At 36.9% G+C, this 22,592-nt stretch overlaps 1 protein-coding gene and 1 pseudogene across 1 annotated transcript; both read left to right on the top strand.

The window, feature by feature from the left end:
* The first annotated feature begins 2,418 nt into the window (after positions 1 to 2,418).
* Positions 2,419 to 5,963, top strand: LOC132800557 (receptor-like protein EIX2; annotated as a pseudogene).
* Positions 5,964 to 14,690: 8,727 nt separating this feature from the next.
* LOC107417694 (receptor-like protein EIX1) lies at positions 14,691 to 17,845 on the top strand. The gene has a single exon (XM_048474597.2). It carries the CDS (start codon positions 14,708 to 14,710, stop codon positions 17,843 to 17,845), a length of 3,138 nt encoding a protein of 1,045 aa, XP_048330554.1. The 5' UTR covers positions 14,691 to 14,707.
* The last annotated feature ends 4,747 nt before the right edge of the window (positions 17,846 to 22,592 follow it).

The raw sequence follows: 22,592 nt of genomic DNA, 5'->3' as shown, positions 1-22,592 counted from the left end.
CAGACCAGACATTGCTCATGCAGTAGGTGTTGTGAGCAGATTTCTTTCAAATCCTGGAAAGAAACACTGGGAAGCAGTCAAATGGATTCTCAGGTATCTTAAAGGTACATCGAAGCTGTGCTTGTGCTACGGGGGAGGTGATCCAATCTTAGAAGGCTATACAGATGCAGATATGGCCGGAGACCCTGATAATAGAAAGTCTACATCAGGTTATCTCTACACTTTTGCAGGGGGAGCTGTGTCATGGTAGTCAAGATTGCAGAAGTGTGTTGCTTTATCCACTACTGAAGCAGAGTACATTGCCGCAGCGGAAGCGGGTAAGGAAATGTTGTGGTTAAAGCATTTTCTCACATAATTGGGCATCAAGCAAGAAGACTACAAGATACATTGTGATAACCAAAGTGCCATGGATTTGAAAACTCAATGTATCATTCCCGTACAAAGCACATTGACATCCACTATCATTGGATACGTGAAGTAATAGATCAACAGTTGCTGAAACTGATGAAGATTCACACAAAAGAGAATCCAGCAGATATTCTAACAAAAGTTGTTGCTCAAGAGAAGCTGAAGCTATGCAGAGACATAGCTGGAATAGATGGCAGATGACCATTAGTTTTAAATGCGGCTGGAGGGGGAGAATTGTGAAGTCCAGCCGCACCAACCACAGCCGCACCAACCACAGCCACCATTTTGGACAGCCACCATTTTTGACACCACTGCACCGAAAATGGATTGTTCAACAATTGTGGGCTCTGCAGAGGCTGTTGTAAGCCTATAAATAGGCTCTATCCCGTTGCATACAATACAAGCCAAGTGAGCAAGCTCAATATTATCCCAAGTGAGGAATATTGAGAGAAAACTCCGAGAGAGAGAGTGTTTAAGTTCCAGAGAGAGCTTGAGAGAAGAGTGAGCAATTCCAGAGAGAATTGGAGAGTGCAGAGAGAGGTTCCACGTGAGAATCCTCCATGAGAGAAGTTTTTATTTTTGTATTCTATTTTTAAGAGATTAATAGAATTCTTTTTATTTTTCTTCTCATATTTCTTCTCTAAAGTGGTCAGAGAACCACAACATTAGTTGCATGAGTCTTCCAAACATTTAAAAGTGCAACAAAATGAGAAACAAAAACAAGGTTTAAAGGGTACTAATTCTAGGTGTTATGCTGTTATACTTTTATAGAATTGTGCTTTCAATGACAAAATTAAAATTGGAAACATAACCCGGATAGTGGAATCTAAGGCGCGTTTCATAACCAATTTCATTTTTATTTTTTGTTTTTGTTTTTTTATTTTATTTTATTATTTATTTTTTTTTTTTGTAAATTGTATATAATTTACTTATTTTAGTGGTTTATTAATATTAGTTGATGGTAGTTAGAATTTAGAAATATGTCAATTAATTATAAATGTTAAAGAAGGAAAAAAAAAATATAATACAATTTTAAGTTTTATTTCATTTTCTATATATGTTTCTTTTCAACCTTTACATTTATAATCAATACATATATTTAACTATCATCAATTAATATTAATAAACTATTAAAGTAAGCAAATTACATATAATTTATAAAAAAATAATAAAAACAAAAAATAAAAAATGAAATTGTTATCAAACTGGAGTAGAAAACTAATTATTTTATACCATTGTTTAGATTTAACCAGTTCATACTTGAAGATTGAAGGTCTGATTAGTAAAGTTGATTAACTTTGCATGTGGGAGTGGTCGTCGGTATTTGACTCCGTACATAAAATTCGAAGAGCTTGTTGAAATTAAAGTATTAAATTCATTGGGACAGCGAAATCATTCAAACTATATGCCAAAGTGCCATTATTAAACGAATACTTTGTGGAAAAAAATTGCAACAAAATTGAAAAAGAACAGAAAAATAAAGCTGATGATGATCATCATTCTATTCTGCAATAGAGAGGTTTAAGAATGAAGAACTCTTGTATTGACATCTGGAAGGCACACTTGCATTTTCATGAAAATAAAGCTGATTAAAGAATGAAGAACTCTTGTATTGACATCTGGAAGGCACAATTGCATTTTCATGAAAATAAAGCTGATGATGATCATCATTCTATTCTGCAATAGAGAGATTTGAGAATGAAGAACTCTAGTATTGACATCTGGAAGGCACACTTGCATTTTCATGAAAATTTCTCAATGGCTTCCTCACTGACTTGGGAAAGAGACTCGACAGTCAATAATGTGTGGACCAAGGGTATCTGTCCCCACCATGTAAGGCTGAAAGTAGTTGATTGGCATATAATGGTGGAGAACATAGTAGTTTTAAGGTTTCAGTTTTCTAGGTCATCAAGGAAATAAAGGTAGATTAGGTTAGTATATAATGAGGCTTCATGCATTGTTTCAGGCATAAAGTAGATTGAAAATATTAAGTTGATGGAAAAAGTAAAAATGTTTCAGAAAATGTTACTCATTCTTTTCTTTATAATAAGAGAACTTGTTCAGTACAGTGATGCACAGTTGATGGATTGCTCAAAGACTGATAGAGAAGCTCTTCTTGCATTGAAGAATGGTTTTAATGACCCTGAAAACCGGCTTTTATCATGGAAGGGAAGCAACTGCTGTCAATGGCGGGGTATAAGCTGTGAAAACATCACTGGAGCTGTCATTGCAGTTGATCTCCATAATCCATATCCACAAGGTTTTGATTCTAATAGGTATGGTCTCTGGAACCTTAGTGGGGAAATTACACCTTCACTGACAAAACTGAAGTCCTTGAGACATTTGGACTTGAGTTTCAACACATTCAATGGCAACCCAATTCCTGAATTTTTTGGATCTTTGGAAAATTTGCAGTATCTAAACCTCTCACATGCTGGGTTTAGTGGTGCAATTCCTCCAAATTTAGGAAACCTCTCTAGCTTGCAGTATCTTGATGTCGAGTCTTTGAGTTTACTTGTTGATAATTTTGATTGGGTAACAGGCCTAGTCTCTCTAAAGCATCTAGGGATGAATGAAGTTAATCTTTCAATGGTAGGATCAGACTGGGTTAGGAAACTAAATAAGCTCCCATCCTTAACTGAGTTGCATCTATCTTCTTGTAGCTTATCTGGTTCCATTCCAACTCTTACCATTGTAAACTTAACTTCGCTTGTTGTCCTAAATCTTAGATCTAATGACTTCCATTCTAAAATACCTGTTTGGCTTGTCAATATTAGCAGCCTCATTACTTTGGATTTAGGCCATAATAGCTTTTTTGGAAGAATTCCACTCGGTTTAGTGACCTGCCAAATTTGCAGTTTTTATCTCTTAATGATAATGCCAATCTCACTGCAAGTTGCTATCAATTATTTAGGGGAAGATGGGAGAAGATAGAAGTTCTCAATTTTGGTTTCAATAAACTACATGGGAAACTTCCTGCTTCCATTGGGAACATGAGATTTCTCACTCACTTAAATCTTTTTTCCAATAATATTAAGGGTGGGATTCCAAGCTCTATTGGAAACCTTTGTAACCTGGTCTCTTTAGATATAGGAAATAATAACTTGACCGGAACTTTGCCTGAATTCCTTGAAGGAACAGAAAGTTGCCTTTCTAGGAGGCCTCTGCCTAGTCTTCAGGACTTGGTATTGTCAAACAATCACTTGGTTGGTAGGTTACCAGAATGGCTAAGTCAGCTCGAGAGTCTTGTTCGTCTTGATTTGTCCAATAACTCTCTATATGGTCCCATCCCATATTCCCTAGAATTACTGCAAAATCTTTCACAACTGTGGCTAGGAAATAATGAACTAAATGGGACTCTACCAGAAAGTTTGGGGCAACTTTCTAATTTGACTTTTCTTGATGTTTCTTCAAATCGTTTGACGGGTATGGTCACTGAAAAGCATTTTTTAAAGCAAGATAAGCTAGGATTCTTGGAACTATCTTCAAACTCTTTCACCTTGAATGTCAGTTCGGTTCCTCCATTCCAAGTCTGGTATTTATATATGAGTTCATGCCATTTGGGCCATTCATTTCCAGCTTGGCTTAAGTCACAAAAAGAACTCATAGATTTGGATATATCAAATGCTAGCATTTCTGGCTCCATACCCAATTGGTTTTGGGAACTTTCCTCTACCTTATCACTGTTGAATGTTTCCTATAATCAACTAGAAGGTGAGCTACCAAGTCCATTAAACTTAGCTCCGGGTGCAGTGGTTTATTTTGGCTCAAACCTCTTCAGTGGGTCCATTCCTAATCCAAGTGGCAACATCGAGCTACTTGATTTATCCAAAAATCAATTTTCTGGTAATATTCCAGAGAACATAAGTGGTTCCTTGCTAATCCTCTCCATCTCTCACAACCAGATAAGTGGAGGAATTCCAGCTTCTATAGGCAACAATCCTGATATTCAAGTCATTGATCTCTCCAACAACAACTTAACAGGAGTTATTCCACCAAGCATTGGGAATTGTTCTTTCCTGAAGGTATTAGACCTTAGCAAGAACAATTTATTTGGCAAAATTCCTGCCTCCTTGGGTGAACTAAGTATGCTCCAAACATTGCACCTAAGCGACAACAAGTTATCAGGAGAGATCCCATCATCTTTCCAAAAGTTATCGAGTTTGGAGACAATGGATCTTGGGAACAACAGATTAACAGGTAGAATTCCCCAATGGTTTGGAGAAGGTTTCGAAAGTCTAAGGATTCTTAGCTTGAAGGCCAATGCATTTTCCGGAGAACTTCCATCAGGGCTATCGAATTTAAGTTCATTACAAGTCCTGGACCTGGCAGAAAATCTGTTGAATGGGAGTATTCCAGCTAGCTTTGGAGATTTCAAAGCTATGTCACAAGTACAAAACATTTACCATCATCTTTTTTATGCAAAGTACTTGGGCATCTACTATGAAGAAAACCTGGTTCTTACTACTAAAGACCTGTCTCTGACGTTCAGCAAGACCCTCTCCCTTGTTGTAGTCTTAGACCTCTCCGGAAATAATTTGTCTGGTGATCTTCCAAGAGAGCTAACAAATTTGTTGGGCTTAGTGTTTCTGAACTTGTCCAGAAACCATATAAGTGGACATGTGCCCGGGGAGCATTTCGAAGTTGAAGGAATTGGAATCGCTTGATCTCTCAAATAATAGATTCTCTGGTGCTATTCCTGAAAGCTTGAAATCACTCTCATTTCTGGGGTATCTGAATTTGTCAAACAATGACTTGTCTGGTAAGATTCCATATAAAGATCACATGACAACTTTTGAAGCGTCCTCTTATGGTGGAAACCAACGCCTTTGTGGTGCTCCACTTGCTGTAAAATGTCCTGGTGATGAAGATGATGATGATGATCCTGGTAATGGATTAGTTATTCCCAAGGATAATACTAATGGTGACACCCTCATTGACAAATGGTTTTACTTGAGTATTGGATTGGGATTTGCTGCTGGAATTCTTGTTCCGTATCTAGTAATGGCAATGATAAGATCTTGGGGTGATGCCTATTTCACTTTTGTGGATGTTGCTGTTGAAAGGATACTATATATATGGTTGAAATATAGAACCATACTGCAGAGGAATAGAGGGCGTCATTAGCAAAGATAGTCTGTTCTTCTTCAATTTGTCGCCTTTATCATGTAAATTTTTGTTTTTTTTCTTCTTTTTTTTTTTGGTAGAATTACATTAGAAAAGTTTTAAGTTCTATCATGTGGAAATCAAAGACGTGAATGAAAAACTGTCAAAATGCTTCTTTTAAGTTCATACCTCTTGGATCCTTTTTTTTCCCGTCGACAGATACCCTAATAAAAAGGAAGAAAAAGAATTCATCAAAAAATAAAAAAAAAATAAAAAATAAAGAAAAAGTTTTTGGAAAGCATCATCCATGATATTAGCCTTTTCTTCACTTATATATTAATTAGAAGTAACGGAGTATTTGGGTTCGTATGTATAATATAGTATTTTATCTATACAATGGAATCTCTTTATAAACCCATAGAAATAAAGAAAAAATAAATTAGGGAGTTTTTGTGTAGATTGCTTTTTTTTTTTTGTTGTTTTTTTTTTTTTTTGTTTTATTTCCTATGTACAATGTCCGGCTCCTTTCAAATATTAGTACTTTTACTTTTAAACAGGCAAGTTTAAGTTTATTATTTGGAGAGATAATAAGAACTCAGTTTCTATACTTGGAAGTGGAACGTGTCCTAATTGGAATGTTTTGAGCCAAAACCAATAAATTAAAATGGAGGAACAGCTAATCATCATTAGCAAAAGAAAATATATATTGAAGCAAGATCAAAACTGTATGAGATTGGCAAAAAGTGTCCCTAAGCCGCAGTTCGGTCTCAAATATGAAATGTCATATTCCACTTGGAATATGCCTACCCATATTTAAGTGAAAGGTTTGGAAGATGAAAGCAAGCCAACAAAGTTGCAGATAATTGAAAGAAACACAAGATAGTGAATACAAGAGGAAAATTGCCCCATGCTATTTGGACAAGGCCATTAGTTCATTGCTGCTAAGTGCCTGATTGGTTAGCTGTTCAGTAACCAAGTAATGAGACCATGGTGCAAGCTGACCCAACTGAATGATTTTTTTCTCCCAACTTCAACTATATAAGAGGCATGGTAAATAACTGTTAGGAACGCAGCTTTTTGGTCCTTCAAATACATTCAAGGTTAGAGAGGATGAATCAGAGTATTTTATGAGCAGCAAAGTTTACCTAACAAACCAGGAACAAATCTGAACAATCAAGAGATCTCATATGTTTCTAATTGATGAATTTCTGGTAAAATATGCATCAATGTCCATGGAAGCATTTTGTAGTTACATTTAAAGTGTTCCAAACTAAATTGTCACAAAATATGAAAGAGGAAAACAAGGATTAGAGAGGACAATTGCCCTAGGTGTTATGCTGGTATGCTTTGTCAGAATTGTTTTTGTGCTTTATATCTTCCATTCTGATATCAACAATATTTTTGACCCATTAAAATTTGACATATGACCTGAATGGTGGAGTCTAAAAAAAAATTAATTATTTTATACTATCATTTAGTTTCCATTAATGCATGTTTGAAGGAGTCAATGTTGGAGTCTGGAAATTATAAAATTTGAAGACCTGTTGAATATAAAACATTAATTGACTGGGACTTCTGTAATATTAATTCAATCTATATGCTAAATGTCATTATTAATATAGTACTTTGTGGAAAAATTTTGCGACAAAGGAAGCTGCTGATCACCATTCTTGTTTCCAATAAAAAGAGATAAGAATAAAGAATCGGTATATCAATATCAGGAAGGCAAACATGCATTTTTCATGAAATTTCCTAAGTAGTTTCCACATAAGAAGACATTATTGCCAACAAAGTTGTGGAAAATTGAACGAAACATTCAAAAAAGATAAGACAAGAAAGGAGACTTGTCCCATAGTATTTGGACATGGTCGTTAGTTCATTGCTGCTAAGAGCCTTATTGGTTAGCTGTTATAATAACGGAGAAAGAGTCCTACCAGACATTCAAGCTGACCCTCAGCAATATCATGCATGCTAAATAAGTGTTTGGAATATTGCAGCTTTTTGGTCCTTGAATTACTTGATGAGAATTTTCAGTAGAGTTAAAGAGGATAAAATGAGAGAAATTTAAATAGAAAATTTGTCCTTGAAATACTTGCAGATTTATGTTCATGGAAACATGTATAGTTACATCAGTCTTCCAAACATCTAAAATACTGCCTCAAAATGAAAGAGGAAAACAAGAATTAGGGGCAATAATCCTAGGTGTTATGCTGTTATATAGTCTAAGAGCTCGTTTTACGTTTATGTTTCTTTCTTCCTCCTTTTCTTTTTTCGAAAGATTAAGCATACATGAATGATAAAAGGCTATCATGATAGCAACTTATAATAGCAAAATGAAAAACCTTTCTCAAAATGGGTATCATTTTATAGACAGTTTGAAACTAATGGGTTTTTATTTATTTATTCATTTAATTTTAGTAATTAAGTTTGTAGCTAGGTGAGAAACCTAACTATCATTGACACTTAAAAGCATATGTCAATTATACATACATCTTGGACAAAAGCTAGCTTAAAGAAAAAATTAAAAACAGAAAACCAAAATCATAAATGTTACCATATGAAAGGTAAGAAAACTAATTATTTTATACAATCATTTAGATTCCACCAAATGCATATTCTTTGCAAAGATTAAAGGGGTAATTTGTATAGTTTACTCAACTTGATAAAGTTTGCATATGGTAATCGATATTGGACTCAGGACATAATATTTCAAGTTGCCGACGCACTAAGTGGAAAGGCCGAGCCAGCATCCTGTCATGGTCCACCACCAGTTGTACTACGCGATCGCTCAGCTCTTTGCCGGCAGCCAATAGCGTGTTTGTTACGAAATTGGGAGAAAAACAAATAGCAACGGAAACAAAGAAAGCGAAGAACAAACACACAGTTTACGTGGAAACCCTTGACGGGAAAAACCACGGGCAGAGAGAAGCAAATTCAATATCGAAAGATTTGTACAAGGTGAGCCAAATTTCGAGATACCCTACAAACCCCAATGACGGCCGAACAAAAATACAGATATATATATAGTACAGAAGAAACCCTAAAATTGAACAGGTCCATACCGCGGGGGCGCTGCCCCCGCACCCCCATCGGGCTCAGTGGTGGGCTACGGTCTCGGGCCTATCGGCCCGAGACTTCCGCTTCCACCACAGAGCCCCAATTTTTTCTCTAAAATTTAGTTTCACTAAATGGGTCGCACCGCGAGCTTTTCGGGTCGGGTCAACAAGAATTCGGGTCACAAACTCTAACAATCTCCACCTTGACACGAATTCCATATAAGGAATGAAAAACATACAAAACTCCAATCTTCGATAAAAGTTGCCATCCTCTTCCACAAAAGCCCCTAAAGGCAAAGCTCAACAACACCAACCAAGTCCAAGCAATGCTCAAACTTGGCTACTGGAAGTGCCTTGGTCATCATGTCAGCAGGATTATCATGAGTACTCACCTTACTGACAACAATATCTCCACGAGCAATAACACCACGTACAAAATGATACCGAACATCTATATGTTTTGTCCTCTCATGAAACATCTGATCCTTAGTGAGATAGATAGCACTCTGACTATCACAATTGATGACCGTACTCTCCTGCTCAGAGCTCAACTCACCTATCAACGCCCTTAACCAAATAGCTTCTTTCACCGCTTCAGCTATAGCCATATATTCAGCTTCTGTAGTTGATAGTGCAACTGTTGCTTGCAAAACAGACTTCCAACTGATAGAAGTATCTCCAAGAGTAAATACATAACCAGTAGTGGACCTCCTTCTATCAAGGTCCCCAGCAAAATCTGCATCAACATATCCACGTACACCCTCCTTACTTCCACCAAACTCTAAACAAGTGTTAGTAGTGCCTCTCAAGTACCTTAGAATCCACTTGACAGCTTGCCAGTGTTGTTTGCCAGGATTAGCCATATACCGGCTCACAACACTAACAGCATGTGCAATGTCAGGACGGGTACACACCATAGCATACATCAAACTACCAACAGCACTAGAATAAGGAACATGTGACATATACTCAATATCTCTATCCGACTGTGGTGACATATCAGCAGACAATCTAAAATGAGTAGCTAATGGAGTACTTACAGGTTTAGCGTTCTTCATTCCAAAACGCTCCAGAAATTTCTCAACAAAAGATATTTGAGTCAAGAAAAGTTTACCTGCAGATCTATCTCTCTCAATCTCCATACCAAGAATCTTCTTTGCCGCTCCCAAATCTTTCATCTCAAATTCACCACTCAATTCTGCTTTCAATCTGTTGATATCGGATTTCTTCTTGGCCACTATCAGCATATCATCAACATAAAGCAACAAATAGATAAATGAGCCATCTTCCAACTTCCTAAAATACACACAGCTATCATATTGGCTTCTAGAATAGCCATGGCTAAACATAAACCCATCAAACCGCTTGTACCACTGACGAGGGGATTGCTTCAAACCATACAAGGACCTTTTCAACAAACACACATGATCCTCTTTTCCTTCAACCTCGAAACCTTCGGGTTGCTGCATATAAATTATCTCCTCAAGCTCACCATGCAAGAAAGCGGTCTTCACATCTAGTTGCTCCAACTCTAAATCATGCATAGCAACTAGCGCTAACAAAGCACGAATAGAAGTATGTTTAACGACAGGGGAAAATATATCATTAAAATCAACTCCCTGTACCTGCGAATACCTCTTCGCTACTAAATGTGCTTTGTACCTCGAATCTTCAACACCAGGGATGCCTTCTTTCTTTTTGTAGACCCACTTGCATCCCACAATCTTCTTACCCTCTGGAGGTAATGCTAACTCCCAAGTGTGGTTCTTATGAAGCGACTCCACCTCTTCCTGCATAGTAATTAACCACTTTGCAGAATCCTCACATGAAATGGCTTCATAATAGTTGCGAGGATCACTGGGACTCTCGATCTCCTGTGCTGCAACACAAGCAAAAGTGACATAGTCCGCTAAACTAGAGGGCTTCTTGATCTCCCTGCGAGGTCTATCCTTGGCAATCGAATGCTCCTGCACCTCCTCAATTCTCTCTTCTTCCACATGAGTGGGTGTCTCAAATGGGCCTGAAACTGAACCATTCTGTGAAGTACTTACTTCCTCCACCCTAAACTCCACCTGCTTTGGCACACTGTCTGAAACAACGGGCTCCCTTTTTGGATGCAGCATTGCCATCTCATCAAACACAACATCCCTGCTAATCACAACCTTAGATGACTTTGGATCAGGAAGCCAAACTCTATATCCTTTTACACCCTGCGGGTAACCAAGAAATATGCCCTTCTTCGATCTAGGCTCAAGCTTACCATCATTAACATGAACATAGGCAGGGCATCCAAATACCTTCAAATCTAGATAATTAGCAGGTTTTCCAGACCATACCTCTTCAGGAGTCTTGCAATCGATTGCTGCTGATGGAGAACGATTCACCAAGTAGCAAGCTGTAGCAGCTGCTTCTGCCCAAAAGTCCTGTGCTAACCCAGAATTCGACAGCATGCATCGGACTTTCTCCATAAGAGTTCTGTTCATCCGCTCAGCCATACCATTTTGCTGCAGAGTTCCTCTAACTGTGAGATGTCTAACGATCCCTTCGTTTCTACAAAACTCATTGAAAACACCATCACAGAACTCCAATCCATTATCTGTACGAAGGCGCTTCACCCTTCTTTCTGTCTGCTTCTCTACCAAAGCTTTCCATTGCTTGAAGATAGCAAATACGTCATTCTTGTGCTTCAAAAAATATACCCAGACCTTCCTGGAGAAATCATCAATGAAGGTCAACATATATCTGCCACCACCCTTAGAAGCAGTACGTGCGGGTCCCCAAAGATCTGAATGAATGTAGTCTAGAGTACCTTTGGTTTTGTGAATTCCAGTACTGAAGCTAACTCTCTTCTGCTTCCCAAACACACAATGTTCACAAAACTCCAACTTCGAGATACTCCGATCACCAAGCAAACTCCGTTTGCTCAACATCGCCAAACCTTTCTCACTCATATGGCCCAATCTCATATGCCACAAACGAGTAACATCCGAATCTGACATGGACACTGAAACAGCAGCCGACCCCATTACCACAGAACCCTGTAGCCTGTATAATGTACCAACCAGGCTAGCTTTCATCACCACCAAAGCACCCTTCAGAACCCTCAAAACTCCACCTCCACCAGCAAAAGAACAACCAGACTTGTCCAAAGCAGATAAAGAAATTAAATTTTTAGACATATCTGGAACGTGACGTACCTCAGATAGTGTTCTGATAATTCCATCATGCATCTTCACCCTTACAGTTCCAATGCCGATGACACAGCAAGGATGATCATCTCCCATCAGCACAACACCTTTATCCACCGGAACATAAGAAGTGAACCAATCCCTATGGAGACAGATGTGAAACGAATAGGCTGAATCCAAAATCCATCCCTGCTTGCCCGAACTATCCTCAGTCACTGAATAAACATCTCCATCTTCAATTTCCTCATGTGCGACACTGGCTTCGGCATGTTCCTTACTCTTTTCATTATTTTTATTCTGAAGCTTACGACATTCAGTTTTGATGTGCCCCTTTTTCTTACAGTAGTGACAAATAAGGTTTTTGAACCTTGACTTCGATCTTGGCCGACTACCACCATTGTTATTTTGATCTCTAGATGATGTTCTACCTCTAACAATCAGACCCTCTCCTCCGGAACTCCCAAAATTATTGTTATCCGAACTGCTGGTCAACTCCTTATCAAACAACTCCTTAGAATATAAATAAGCTTTCACATCCTCCAATTTTAGGGTTTTATTACTGTAAATCAAAGTCTCCCTAAAATTTTTATACGATGGAGGTAAGGAACGCAGTAGCATTAGGGCCTGATCTTCATCATCATATTTAATGTCCATGTTCGCCAGATCCAACAAAATAGTAGAAAAATCATCTATGTGTGTTTTAATAGATGTACCTTCAACCATAGAAAGGGTGTATAGACGGTGCTTCGCAATCAGTTTCGTTGTGAGATTCTTTGTGATGTACAAAGATTCCAACTTGTCCCATAAGTCCTTTGTTGTCTTCTGATCAAGGACCTCCCTCAAAACTTCATTGGACAAGCATAGCTGAATGGTGGATAGGGCACGCTCATCAACCTCGGCTTTCTTTTCGGCATCCCACGAAGACGGCATCTGCTCCTTGCCAACCAACGCCTTGTGTAAACCGTTCTGTGTCAAAATCGCCTTCATCTTGACTTGCCACATGGAGAAACTCATGTTGCGCTCAAATTTCTCAATGTCGAACTTTGTTGCCATGATCGAAAGAAAAAGAAAAGAAAAAATTCCCAAATAGATCGACGCGGCTCTGATACCACTTGTTACGAAATTGGGAGAAAAACAAATAGCAACGGAAACAAAGAAAGCGAAGAACAAACACACAGTTTACGTGGAAACCCTTGACGGGAAAAACCACGGGCAGAGAGAAGCAAATTCAATATCGAAAGATTTGTACAAGGTGAGCCAAATTTCGAGATACCCTAAAAACCCCAATGACGGCCGAACAAAAATACAGATATATATATAGTACAGAAGAAACCCGAGACTTCCGCTTCCACCACAGAGCCCCAATTTTTTCTCTAAAATTTAGTTTCACTAAATGGGTCGCACCGCGAGCTTTTCGGGTCGGGTCAACAAGAATTCGGGTCACAAACTCTAACAGTGTTAATTAAAATCCTCAAGTACCACATAAAGGGATAATTATTAACTCTTTAGTACCACATAAAAAAAAAAACCCTAAAAGAATATTTGGAAACAACAAAAACAAATTAATTTTATAAAGGGGCCGGCCATCTAAGATGAAAAACCTTGGTGGGGAGCATGTACCCACCCCTGATTCCAACTATATGCCAAACATGATATTATTAAAATAGAACTCTAAGGAAAATTTTGCACCAATTTTTTTTTTAAATTTTTTTTAGAGTAAAAAAAATAAAAAAATTTGAAGCTGATGGCCACCATTCTATCTGCAATAAAGAGAATTAATAATAACCAAAAAAAAAAAAAAAAAAAATCCTCTTACGTCGATATCAGGAAGGCATGCTCGCATTTTCATGAAATTTTCTCATTGGCTCTTACTTTTGCTGATGGTTTTAAGAATTTTATATAGCACTAAACTTTTCATGCACAATTTTTTTGTCTGGTCTTATTTAATCAAGATAAAAGTTTTCTTGATCATCAAAGGACATAAAGGACACAATATTACCAATTCTCTTCTTTACAATAAGAGAAAGTTTCTTTAATTGCAGTGATCCACTATTGATTTTCGAAGATTTTCAAGCTGATCAAATGCTTCTATTACTCTTAGGATTTCAGCTTCTTCTTCATTTTATTTTTATTCCTTTTTTGTTTTATCCAAACTTTTAGGTACCTTCAATGAAAGAGGGAAATAGGCAATAATCCTAGGTGTTATGCATTTATAATATTGTTAAATTGGACATATGACTACCATATATAATGGAATTTGAGAAAACTAATTATTTTATGCTATCATTCAAATTCCACCAATGCATGTTCTTTGGAAGACTAGATGTTAGAGTATATATAGTTTACTAAAGTTGATAAACTTTGCATGAATCAGTCAACGCTGCAGGACTCTGGGTAATAAAATTTGAAGAGCTGTTGAAAGATATAAGCATTTGTTAATTTGGAATGCTGAAAGATTAATTCCAACTATATGCCAAATTTCATTATTAAAGTAATGCTATGTTGAAAATTTCGCAAAAAAATTTTTAAAAAAATGAAGCTGACGATCACATTCCTGTCTGCAATCAAAAGACATAATAATAAAAATATCATACATCAATATCAGGCAGAGCTGGAAGGCACACTTGCACTTTCATGAAATTTTCTCAGTAGTTTTCACAATGACTTGGTAGGAAACATATTCTGGAATGGAGGACCCAGTACCAATGGATTTCTGTTATAAGGACAAGGTATTGATGCTTTGAGTATTTTATATTATCAGGCATCAACCTTTTGTATAGCTTTGAATTCAAACCGTGCAATAATCTTATCCTCTGTTATTATTTAATGAAATTAAGAGTATCTTCGTCTTCACGGAATTTAAGGTAGAGTAGTATATATCTATATATATATATATTGAGATTTCATGCATGGTTTGAGACTTCCAGTTGTAGCTTGGAAGATTGACTGATGGAACCAGTTATAATGTTTCGATTGATGCTGCTGATTCTCTTCGTTCTAATAAGAGAATTTGTTCATTACAGTGATGCACAGGTGATGCGTTGCTTAGAGTCTGACAGAGAAGCTCTTGTTGAGTTAAAAAATGGTCTTAATGACCCTGAAAAGCGACTTTCATCGTGGAAGGGAAGCAACTGCTGTGAATGGCCGGGAATAAGCTGTGATAACAGTAGTGGAGCTGTTATTGCAGTTGATCTTCATAATCCATATCCAAATGGTTTATATTCTTCTGGCAGGTATGTATTCTTGAACATCAGTGGGGAAATTACACCTTCACTGACAAAACTGGAGTCCTTGAAACATTTGGACTTGAGTTTTAACACATTCAATGGCAACCCAATTCCTGAATTTTTTGGATATTTGAAAAATTTGCAATATTTAAACCTCTCACATGCTGGGTTTAGTGGCGCAGTTCCTCAAAAATTTGGAAACCTGTCTAGGTTGCAGTATCTTGATGTGGAGTCTTTGAGTTTACAAGTTCATAATCTTGAATGGGTAACAGGTCTTGTCTCTCTGAAGCATCTTGTGATGAACAAAGTTAATCTTTCAATGTTAGGATCAGACTGGATTAGGACACTAAACAAGCTCCCAACATTAACTGAGTTGCATCTATCTTCCTGTAACTTACCAGGTCCGATTCCTCCTCTTACCTTTGTTAACTTAACTTCACTTGTTCATCTTGATCTTAGTTCAAACAACATGTATTCAAAAATACCTGATTGGTTTGTCAACATTTCCAGCCTTGTAACTTTAAAAATGTCCGCCAACAAGTTGTTTGGAAGAATCCCACTTGGTTTTAGTGATCTGCCAAATTTGCAGTTTTTGCATCTTGACCAAAATTACAATCTTACAGCAAGTTGCTATCAATTTTTTAGGGGAAGATGGGAGAAGCTGCAAGATCTCTATTTAAGTTTCAATAAACTACATGGAGAACTTCCAGCTTCGATTGGAAACATGACATTTCTCACTCACCTAAGTCTTTTTGCCAATAATGTTAAGGGTGGGATTCCAAGCTCTATTGGAAAACTTTGCAACCTGGTCTCTTTAGATATAGGAAGAAATAACTTGACCGGAACTTTGCCTGAATTCCTTGAAGGAACAGAAAGTTGCCTTTCTAGGAGGCCCCTGCCTAGTCTGCAAGTGTTGGTATTGTCAAACAATCACTTGGTAGGTAAATTGCCAGAATGGCTAGGTCAGCTCGAGAATCTTGTTCATCTTGAATTGTCCAATAACTCTGTATATGGTCCCATCCCAGACTCTCTAGGATTACTTGAAAATGTTTCTCAACTGTGGCTAGGAAACAATGAACTAAACGGGACCCTACCAGAAAGTTTGGGACAACTTTCTAAGTTGTTATATTTGGATGTTTCATCCAATCATTTGGCGGGTATGATTAGTGAAACACATTTTTTAAAGCATGATATGCTGATGTTTCTACACTTGTCTTCAAACTCTTTTACCTTTAATGTCAGTTCCAATTGGGCTCCCCCATTCCAAGTCTGGTATCTTTATATGGGTTCGTGCAATTTGGGTCCTTCATTTCCTGCTTGGCTGAAGTCACAAAAAGAACTCATAGATTTGGATATCTCAAATACTAGCCTTTCTGGCTCCATACCTTACTGGTTTTGGGAACTTTCCTCTACCATATCAACATTGAATGTTTCCCATAATCAACTAGAAGGTCAGCTACCAAGTCCATTAAAATTTACTTCACGTGCAGTGGTTTCTTTTCGCTCCAACCTCTTCAATGGGTCCATTCCTATTCCAAATGGCAGCATTGAGTTACTTGATCTATCCAAAAATAAATTTTCTGGTAACATTCCGAATAACATAAGTGGTTCCTTGCTTTTCCTCTCCCTTTCTGACAACCACATAAGTGGAGAAATCCCAGCTTCTATTGGTAGCAATCCTAATCTTGAAGTCCTTGATCTTTCCAAAAACAGCTTAACAGGAATTATTCCATTAAGCATTGCAAATTGTTCTTTCCTGAAGGTATTAGACCTTAGTAAAAACAATTTATCTGGGAATATTCCTGCCTCCTTGGGTCATCTAAGTATGCTTCAAACCTTGCACCTAAGTCACAACAAATTCTCAGGAGAGCTTCCATCATCTTTCCAGAACTTATCGAGTTTGGAGACACTGGATCTTGGAAGCAACAGATTATCGGGCAGAATTCCACCATGGATTGGAGATGGTTTTGGAAGTCTAAGGATTCTTAGCTTGAGATCCAATGCATTTTCCGGAGAGCTTCCAGCTGTGTTATCCACTATAAGTTCATTACAAGTCCTGGACCTAGCAGATAATCAGTTGAACGGCAGCATTCCTGCTAGCTTTGGAGATTTCAAAGCCATGTCACAAGTCCAAAACATTCAAGATTATCTAGTCTATGGGAAGTACATGGGCACATATTATGAAGAAAGCTATGTTCTGACAATGAAAGACCACTCTCGGATGTTCAGCAAGTCCCTCTCCCTCGTTGTAGCCTTAGATGTCTCGGAAAATAATTTGAGTGGTGATCTCCCAGAAGAGTTAACAAAATTGCTAGGCTTGGTGTCTCTGAACTTGTCCAGAAACCATATAAGTGGACATGTGCCCGAGAGCATTTCGAAGTTGAAGGTATTGGAATCGCTTGATCTCTCAAATAATAGATTCTCTGGTGCTATTCCTGAAAGCTTGAAATCACTCTCATTTCTGGGGTATCTGAATTTGTCAAACAATGACTTATCTGGTAGGATCCCTTATAAAGATCACATGATAACTTTTGAAGCGTCGTGTTATGGTGGAAACCAAGGCCTTTGTGGTGCTCCACTTGCTGTAAAATGTCCTGATGATGAAGATGATGGTCAAGATAAGGGAAGGACTACTCCCAAGGCAACTAGCAATGGTGACAGCTTCATTGACAAATGGTTTTACTTGAGTGTTGGATTGGGATTTGCTGCAGGAATTCTAGTTCCTTATTTGGTAATGGCAATGAGAAAATCTTGGAGTTATGCCTACTTTTCGTTTGTAGATGGTGCCGTTGAAAAGATCCTTTATCTGTGGTTGAAATATAGAACCATACTGCAGAGGACTGGAGGGCGTCATCAGTAAAGATTGGAGTCTGTTTTTTATGATCAATTTACTGCCTTTATCTTGGACTTTTTGTAGAAATACGTTTTAGTACTTTTATCATGGAAAAATCAAAGACATGAATGAATAATGGTAGTGATAATTTTAGTTCATATTCATGCTACTCATATTATTATTATTATTATTTTGTTCTTTAATTTCTTAAATACCTTTTAATGAAAAAAAGACGAAAAAGTTTGTGAAAAGCAATCAACAATGGTATCTTCTATTTGTATATTAGAAGTAACAGAGTTTCACAAATATACATATATATATATATATATATACCTACAATATATAGTATCGAACTTTTTGTGGTATGTCTACTTTTCTTATCTATTATATTGATGATGGAATTTGTTTATAAACCCATAAAAATAAGGAAAAATAAATAAATTAGGGAGTTTTTGTGTCGATGCATTTTTTACTTCCTATGCGTACTGTCTAGCACTCTGGCTTTTAGAAAAAGATCATTTTTATTTTTTCAACATTCAAGTTGATTATTTAGAGATAATAAAACCCGGCTTCTATATTTGGAAGTGAGTCTCTTGTGGAGTTTTGAACGAAAACCAACAATTTGAAGTAAAATTAAAATTTTATTAGAATGGCAAAAACTATGCCAAAACCTCATTTGGGTAATTAGACATGAAATGGCATATCCAACTGTTGAATAAGCAAAGGGACCTAAATAGGACTGATAGTTTAGTGAAAGGGTTTAGAAGATATAAGCAAGCTAAACAGCAAAGATGCAGATAATTGAAAGAAACATTAAAGGCAGGGAAGATAAGAAGGAAAGTTGTCCCATGATACTATTTAGACAGGGCCATTAGTTCATTGTTGCTAAGTTCCTGTTTGGTTTGGTGTTGTAATAACCCAAAAAAAATGCAGGGGTGAGAGTTAGCGGAGCATGATTTGCAAGTAAGGTTGAAGATTCGAGTCCTACCAGATTTTCAAGCTGTCCCAATGCTTCTATGCAACTTTCCCAGTGAATAATTTTTTACCAACTTCAACTGCATCAGGCATGCAAAAATAACTGTTAGAAACGCAGTTGTTTTATCCTTGAATTACAGTCAAGGTTAGAGAGGATAAAAATTAGAGTATCTTAAGCAGCAAAGTTGTCTAATGGAGCCAGGAAGAATTATGGAAGCATAATTTAGATATATTACAGTTATCCAAACATTTTAAGTGCCTTAGAGGAAAACAAGGAATAGGGGCAATGATCCTAAGGTGTTATGCTGTTTATACTGAAATTGTGCTTATGTGCTCAAAAATATCAATTGGCCAACTAAAGTTGGACATATGATTACTGTAATGGAATCTGAGGCTGAGAAAACTAATTATTTTATAATATCTATAAACTTTATAGAGTTAGCATCTAGCTAGCATATTTGATTTTGGAAATAAACAAGAGCTTGGATACTCAGAAACCACACTTGAATTTCCATGAAATTTTCTCAGTGGTTTACTCATTGACTTGGGGAAAAAAAAAAAAAAAAAAAAAAAAAAAAAAAAAAAAAGAAAGAAAGAAGATATTCTTGCCTCGAAAGTCCATGATGCTGCCATAGCATCTGTCCCCACTATGCAAGACTTAAAAGGTCAGTTGATTTGAATAACAATGGTGAACCTAGGAGTTTTAGGTTACAATAGGGGTAAAATGATGCTTTTATGACTTCTATAGTGTCTTTTTGGTAATCTTGTCAGGACTTTTATATTGTTAGCACCAACTTGCACCAACTTTTTGTAAAACTTTAAATTCAAACCGTACAATCAACTATTACTCTGGTCGAATTTGAAGGAAATAAGAGTTTCTTGGCCTTCACGGAAATCAAGGTAGAGCAGTATACATACATATATTGAGATTTCATGCATGGTTTCAGACTTAGAGTTGTAACTTGAAGGATTGAGATGATGGAAACTGTAACTGTTTCGATTAATGATGCTGATTCTCTTGTTTATAATAAGAGAATTTGTTAATTACTGTGATGCACGCTTGATGCATTGCTTAGAGTCTGATAGGGAGGTTCTTATTGCCATGAAAATGGTCTTAATGACCCTGACAACCGGCTTTCATCATGGAAGGGAAGCAACTGTTGTCAATGGCATGGAATAAGCTGTGAAAACAGTACAGGAGCCGTCATTACAGTCGATCTCCATAATCCATATCCAGAAGGTTTTCATTCTTCTGGCAGATATGTATTCTATAACCTCAGTGGGGAAATTACACCTTCATTGCCGAAACTGAAGTCCTTGAGACATTTGGACTTGAGTTTTAACACATTCAATGGCAACCCAATTCCTGAATTTTTTGGATCTTTGAAAATTTTGCAATATCTAAACCTCTCAAATGCTGGGTTTAATGGTGTGATTCCTCAAAATTTAGGAAACCTCTCTAGGTTGCGGTATCTTGATGTCGAGTCTTTAAGTTTACAATCTTGAACTGATAACAGGTCTTGTCTCTCTAAAGATGAATGAAAATGATCTTCCAATGGTAGGGTCAGACTGATTAGGACACTAAATAAGCTCCCAACCTTAACTGAGTTGCATCTATCTTTTTGTAGCTTATCAGGTTCCATTCCTTCTCTTACCATTGTAAACTTAACTTCACTTGTTCACCTAGATCTAAGTTGAACCACTTCAATTCAAAAGTACCTGAGTGGTTTGTCAATATTAGCAGCCTTGTAACTTTGGATGGGTCACTGAGTAACCTGTTTGGAAGAATTCCACTTGGTATCAGTAACCTGTCAAAAAGATCCCATTTAAAGATCATATGACAACTTTTGAAGCATCCTCTTATGCTGGAAACCTTGGCCTTTGTGGCATGCCACTTGCTGTAATATGTCCAGGTGATGAAGATGATGATGATGATCCAGAAAGGGATGGAATTCTCCAAAGGATAATAGCAGTGGTGACAGCTTCATTGACAAATGGTTTTACTTGAGCATTGGATTGGGATTTGGGATAGGAGTTCTAGTTCCTTATCTGCTAGTGGGAATGAGAAAATCATGGAGTGTAGCCTACTTTGATGCTGTGGATGATGTCGTAGAAAGAATACCATATATATGGTTGAAATACAGAACCAAACTGCAGATCAAAAGAAGGCATCAGCAGCAAAGATAGAGACTTCTTGTTGCCCTTTTCCTGAATTACATTTCAGTAGTTTTATCATGTTGTCCCATGCAACTTTATTCTTTCTTTTCAATCAACCATGATATTATCTTTTTCTTCTACTTATAATATTAGAAGCAACACACTAAAATTGGTTCCATAAATAAATATGCAAAGATAATAGCAAACTGTTTATGGTATAGCTTTTGTCTTGACTGATATGTTAATAATGATATTGGGTCAGTTTCCCAAAAAAAAAAAAAAAAAAAAAAAAAGGGGGTTGAATGATTCACCACCCTTATGTGGATATTTGGATCAAAATTTAGAAATATATTTGGCAATTCATGTATTCATAAGTCTAACACATAAAACTATCAATGAGATGAAAATCAACAGACTTTGTGCCAAATGGAGGAAAAAAGGAACTAAATTTGATGCAAAGCCACATAACCTTTTCAATGGAAGCTTCAATGGAGGTGACAAAACCGAACAAACCGGGCTTGCTATTGGGGGTTGGCCAAAGGGTATGGTTAAAGCCTCATTAGGGAGGTCTTGAGGGTTTTCTTCTCAACACAGGGATTCAATGAAGTAACAGAGGAAACCACTGGTTTCAGTTTCTTGGTGATTCAGGGGACGATGAAGAAGAGCTTAAAGGAAGCAAATGGTTGGGATTCATAATGAACCGCTTACGGTTGTTGGAACGGCGTCGGATTGAAAGGACATAGAGAGTGAGATGAGATATTTTATTCCCTTTTGGAATTTCTTTAATTCCTTTTAACGATTCGATGGCGGGTAATTAAACGGTAATTTGTGAAGAAGATACAATGCCACGCGCTAGTAAGCCGCGTGGCGAGTCCAATAGCATATGGACAGAGGGACGTAAACTGTTCAAGCACTCATTGGCCGCACCTTTGTCTGACGTCATCACACATACCTGAATCTTTTGTTTTTGTTTTTGTTTTTTTTTTTTTTTTTTAAAATTATTTATTTATTTTGCACTAATGAATTCTCTTTATAAACCAGTAGAAATAATAATAATAATAACAATTGACCCTTTTTTGTATCGATTGCATTCTTTTCTGATTTGTGCTGTCTTTTTTTGTTTCCCATTTATGTAGTTTTGCACAGATTGGAGTAGAAAGATGATAATTTAGAGAGATATAGTAAAAACCCAGTTTGCATATTTGGAGTAGTTCCAGCTGATTGAAGAAAGATCAAGACTTTATTATAACCTGGGCTGTTCTTTTGTCCTTCAAGTTGCTGTTTTTTTGTCTTTTTTTTTTTTTTTTCTTTTTTTTTGATGAAATTTAAGGAACTTGATTGTTGGAAGATAAATCAGAGTATTAATTTTAAGCAGCAAAGTCTCAAATAGAGTATGGGAATCTTACCACGACATCATCACAAGACAAAGTCTGAATATGACCAAAATTTTAACGGAAGGTTCGCATTAGTGAGAAGGGCTAGACCAGTTTCACGAATGTGTCTATGGCGTCTTTCAGCATAGCCATTCTGTTCCGGTGTACGAGTTATTGTTAAAAATGGCTAATTCCGTTTTTTGCAAAATAAGTTTTTAATTTTAAAAATTCTCCTCCATTGTCAGAATAAAAAGAGATTATTCATGTTT

Source organism: Ziziphus jujuba, chromosome 2 (genome assembly GCF_031755915.1).
Source record: "Ziziphus jujuba cultivar Dongzao chromosome 2, ASM3175591v1".
Taxonomy (NCBI): domain Eukaryota; kingdom Viridiplantae; phylum Streptophyta; class Magnoliopsida; order Rosales; family Rhamnaceae; genus Ziziphus; species Ziziphus jujuba.
The sequence above is the reverse complement of the archived record's forward strand: the minus strand, read 5'-3'. Positions and strand labels throughout refer to the sequence as shown.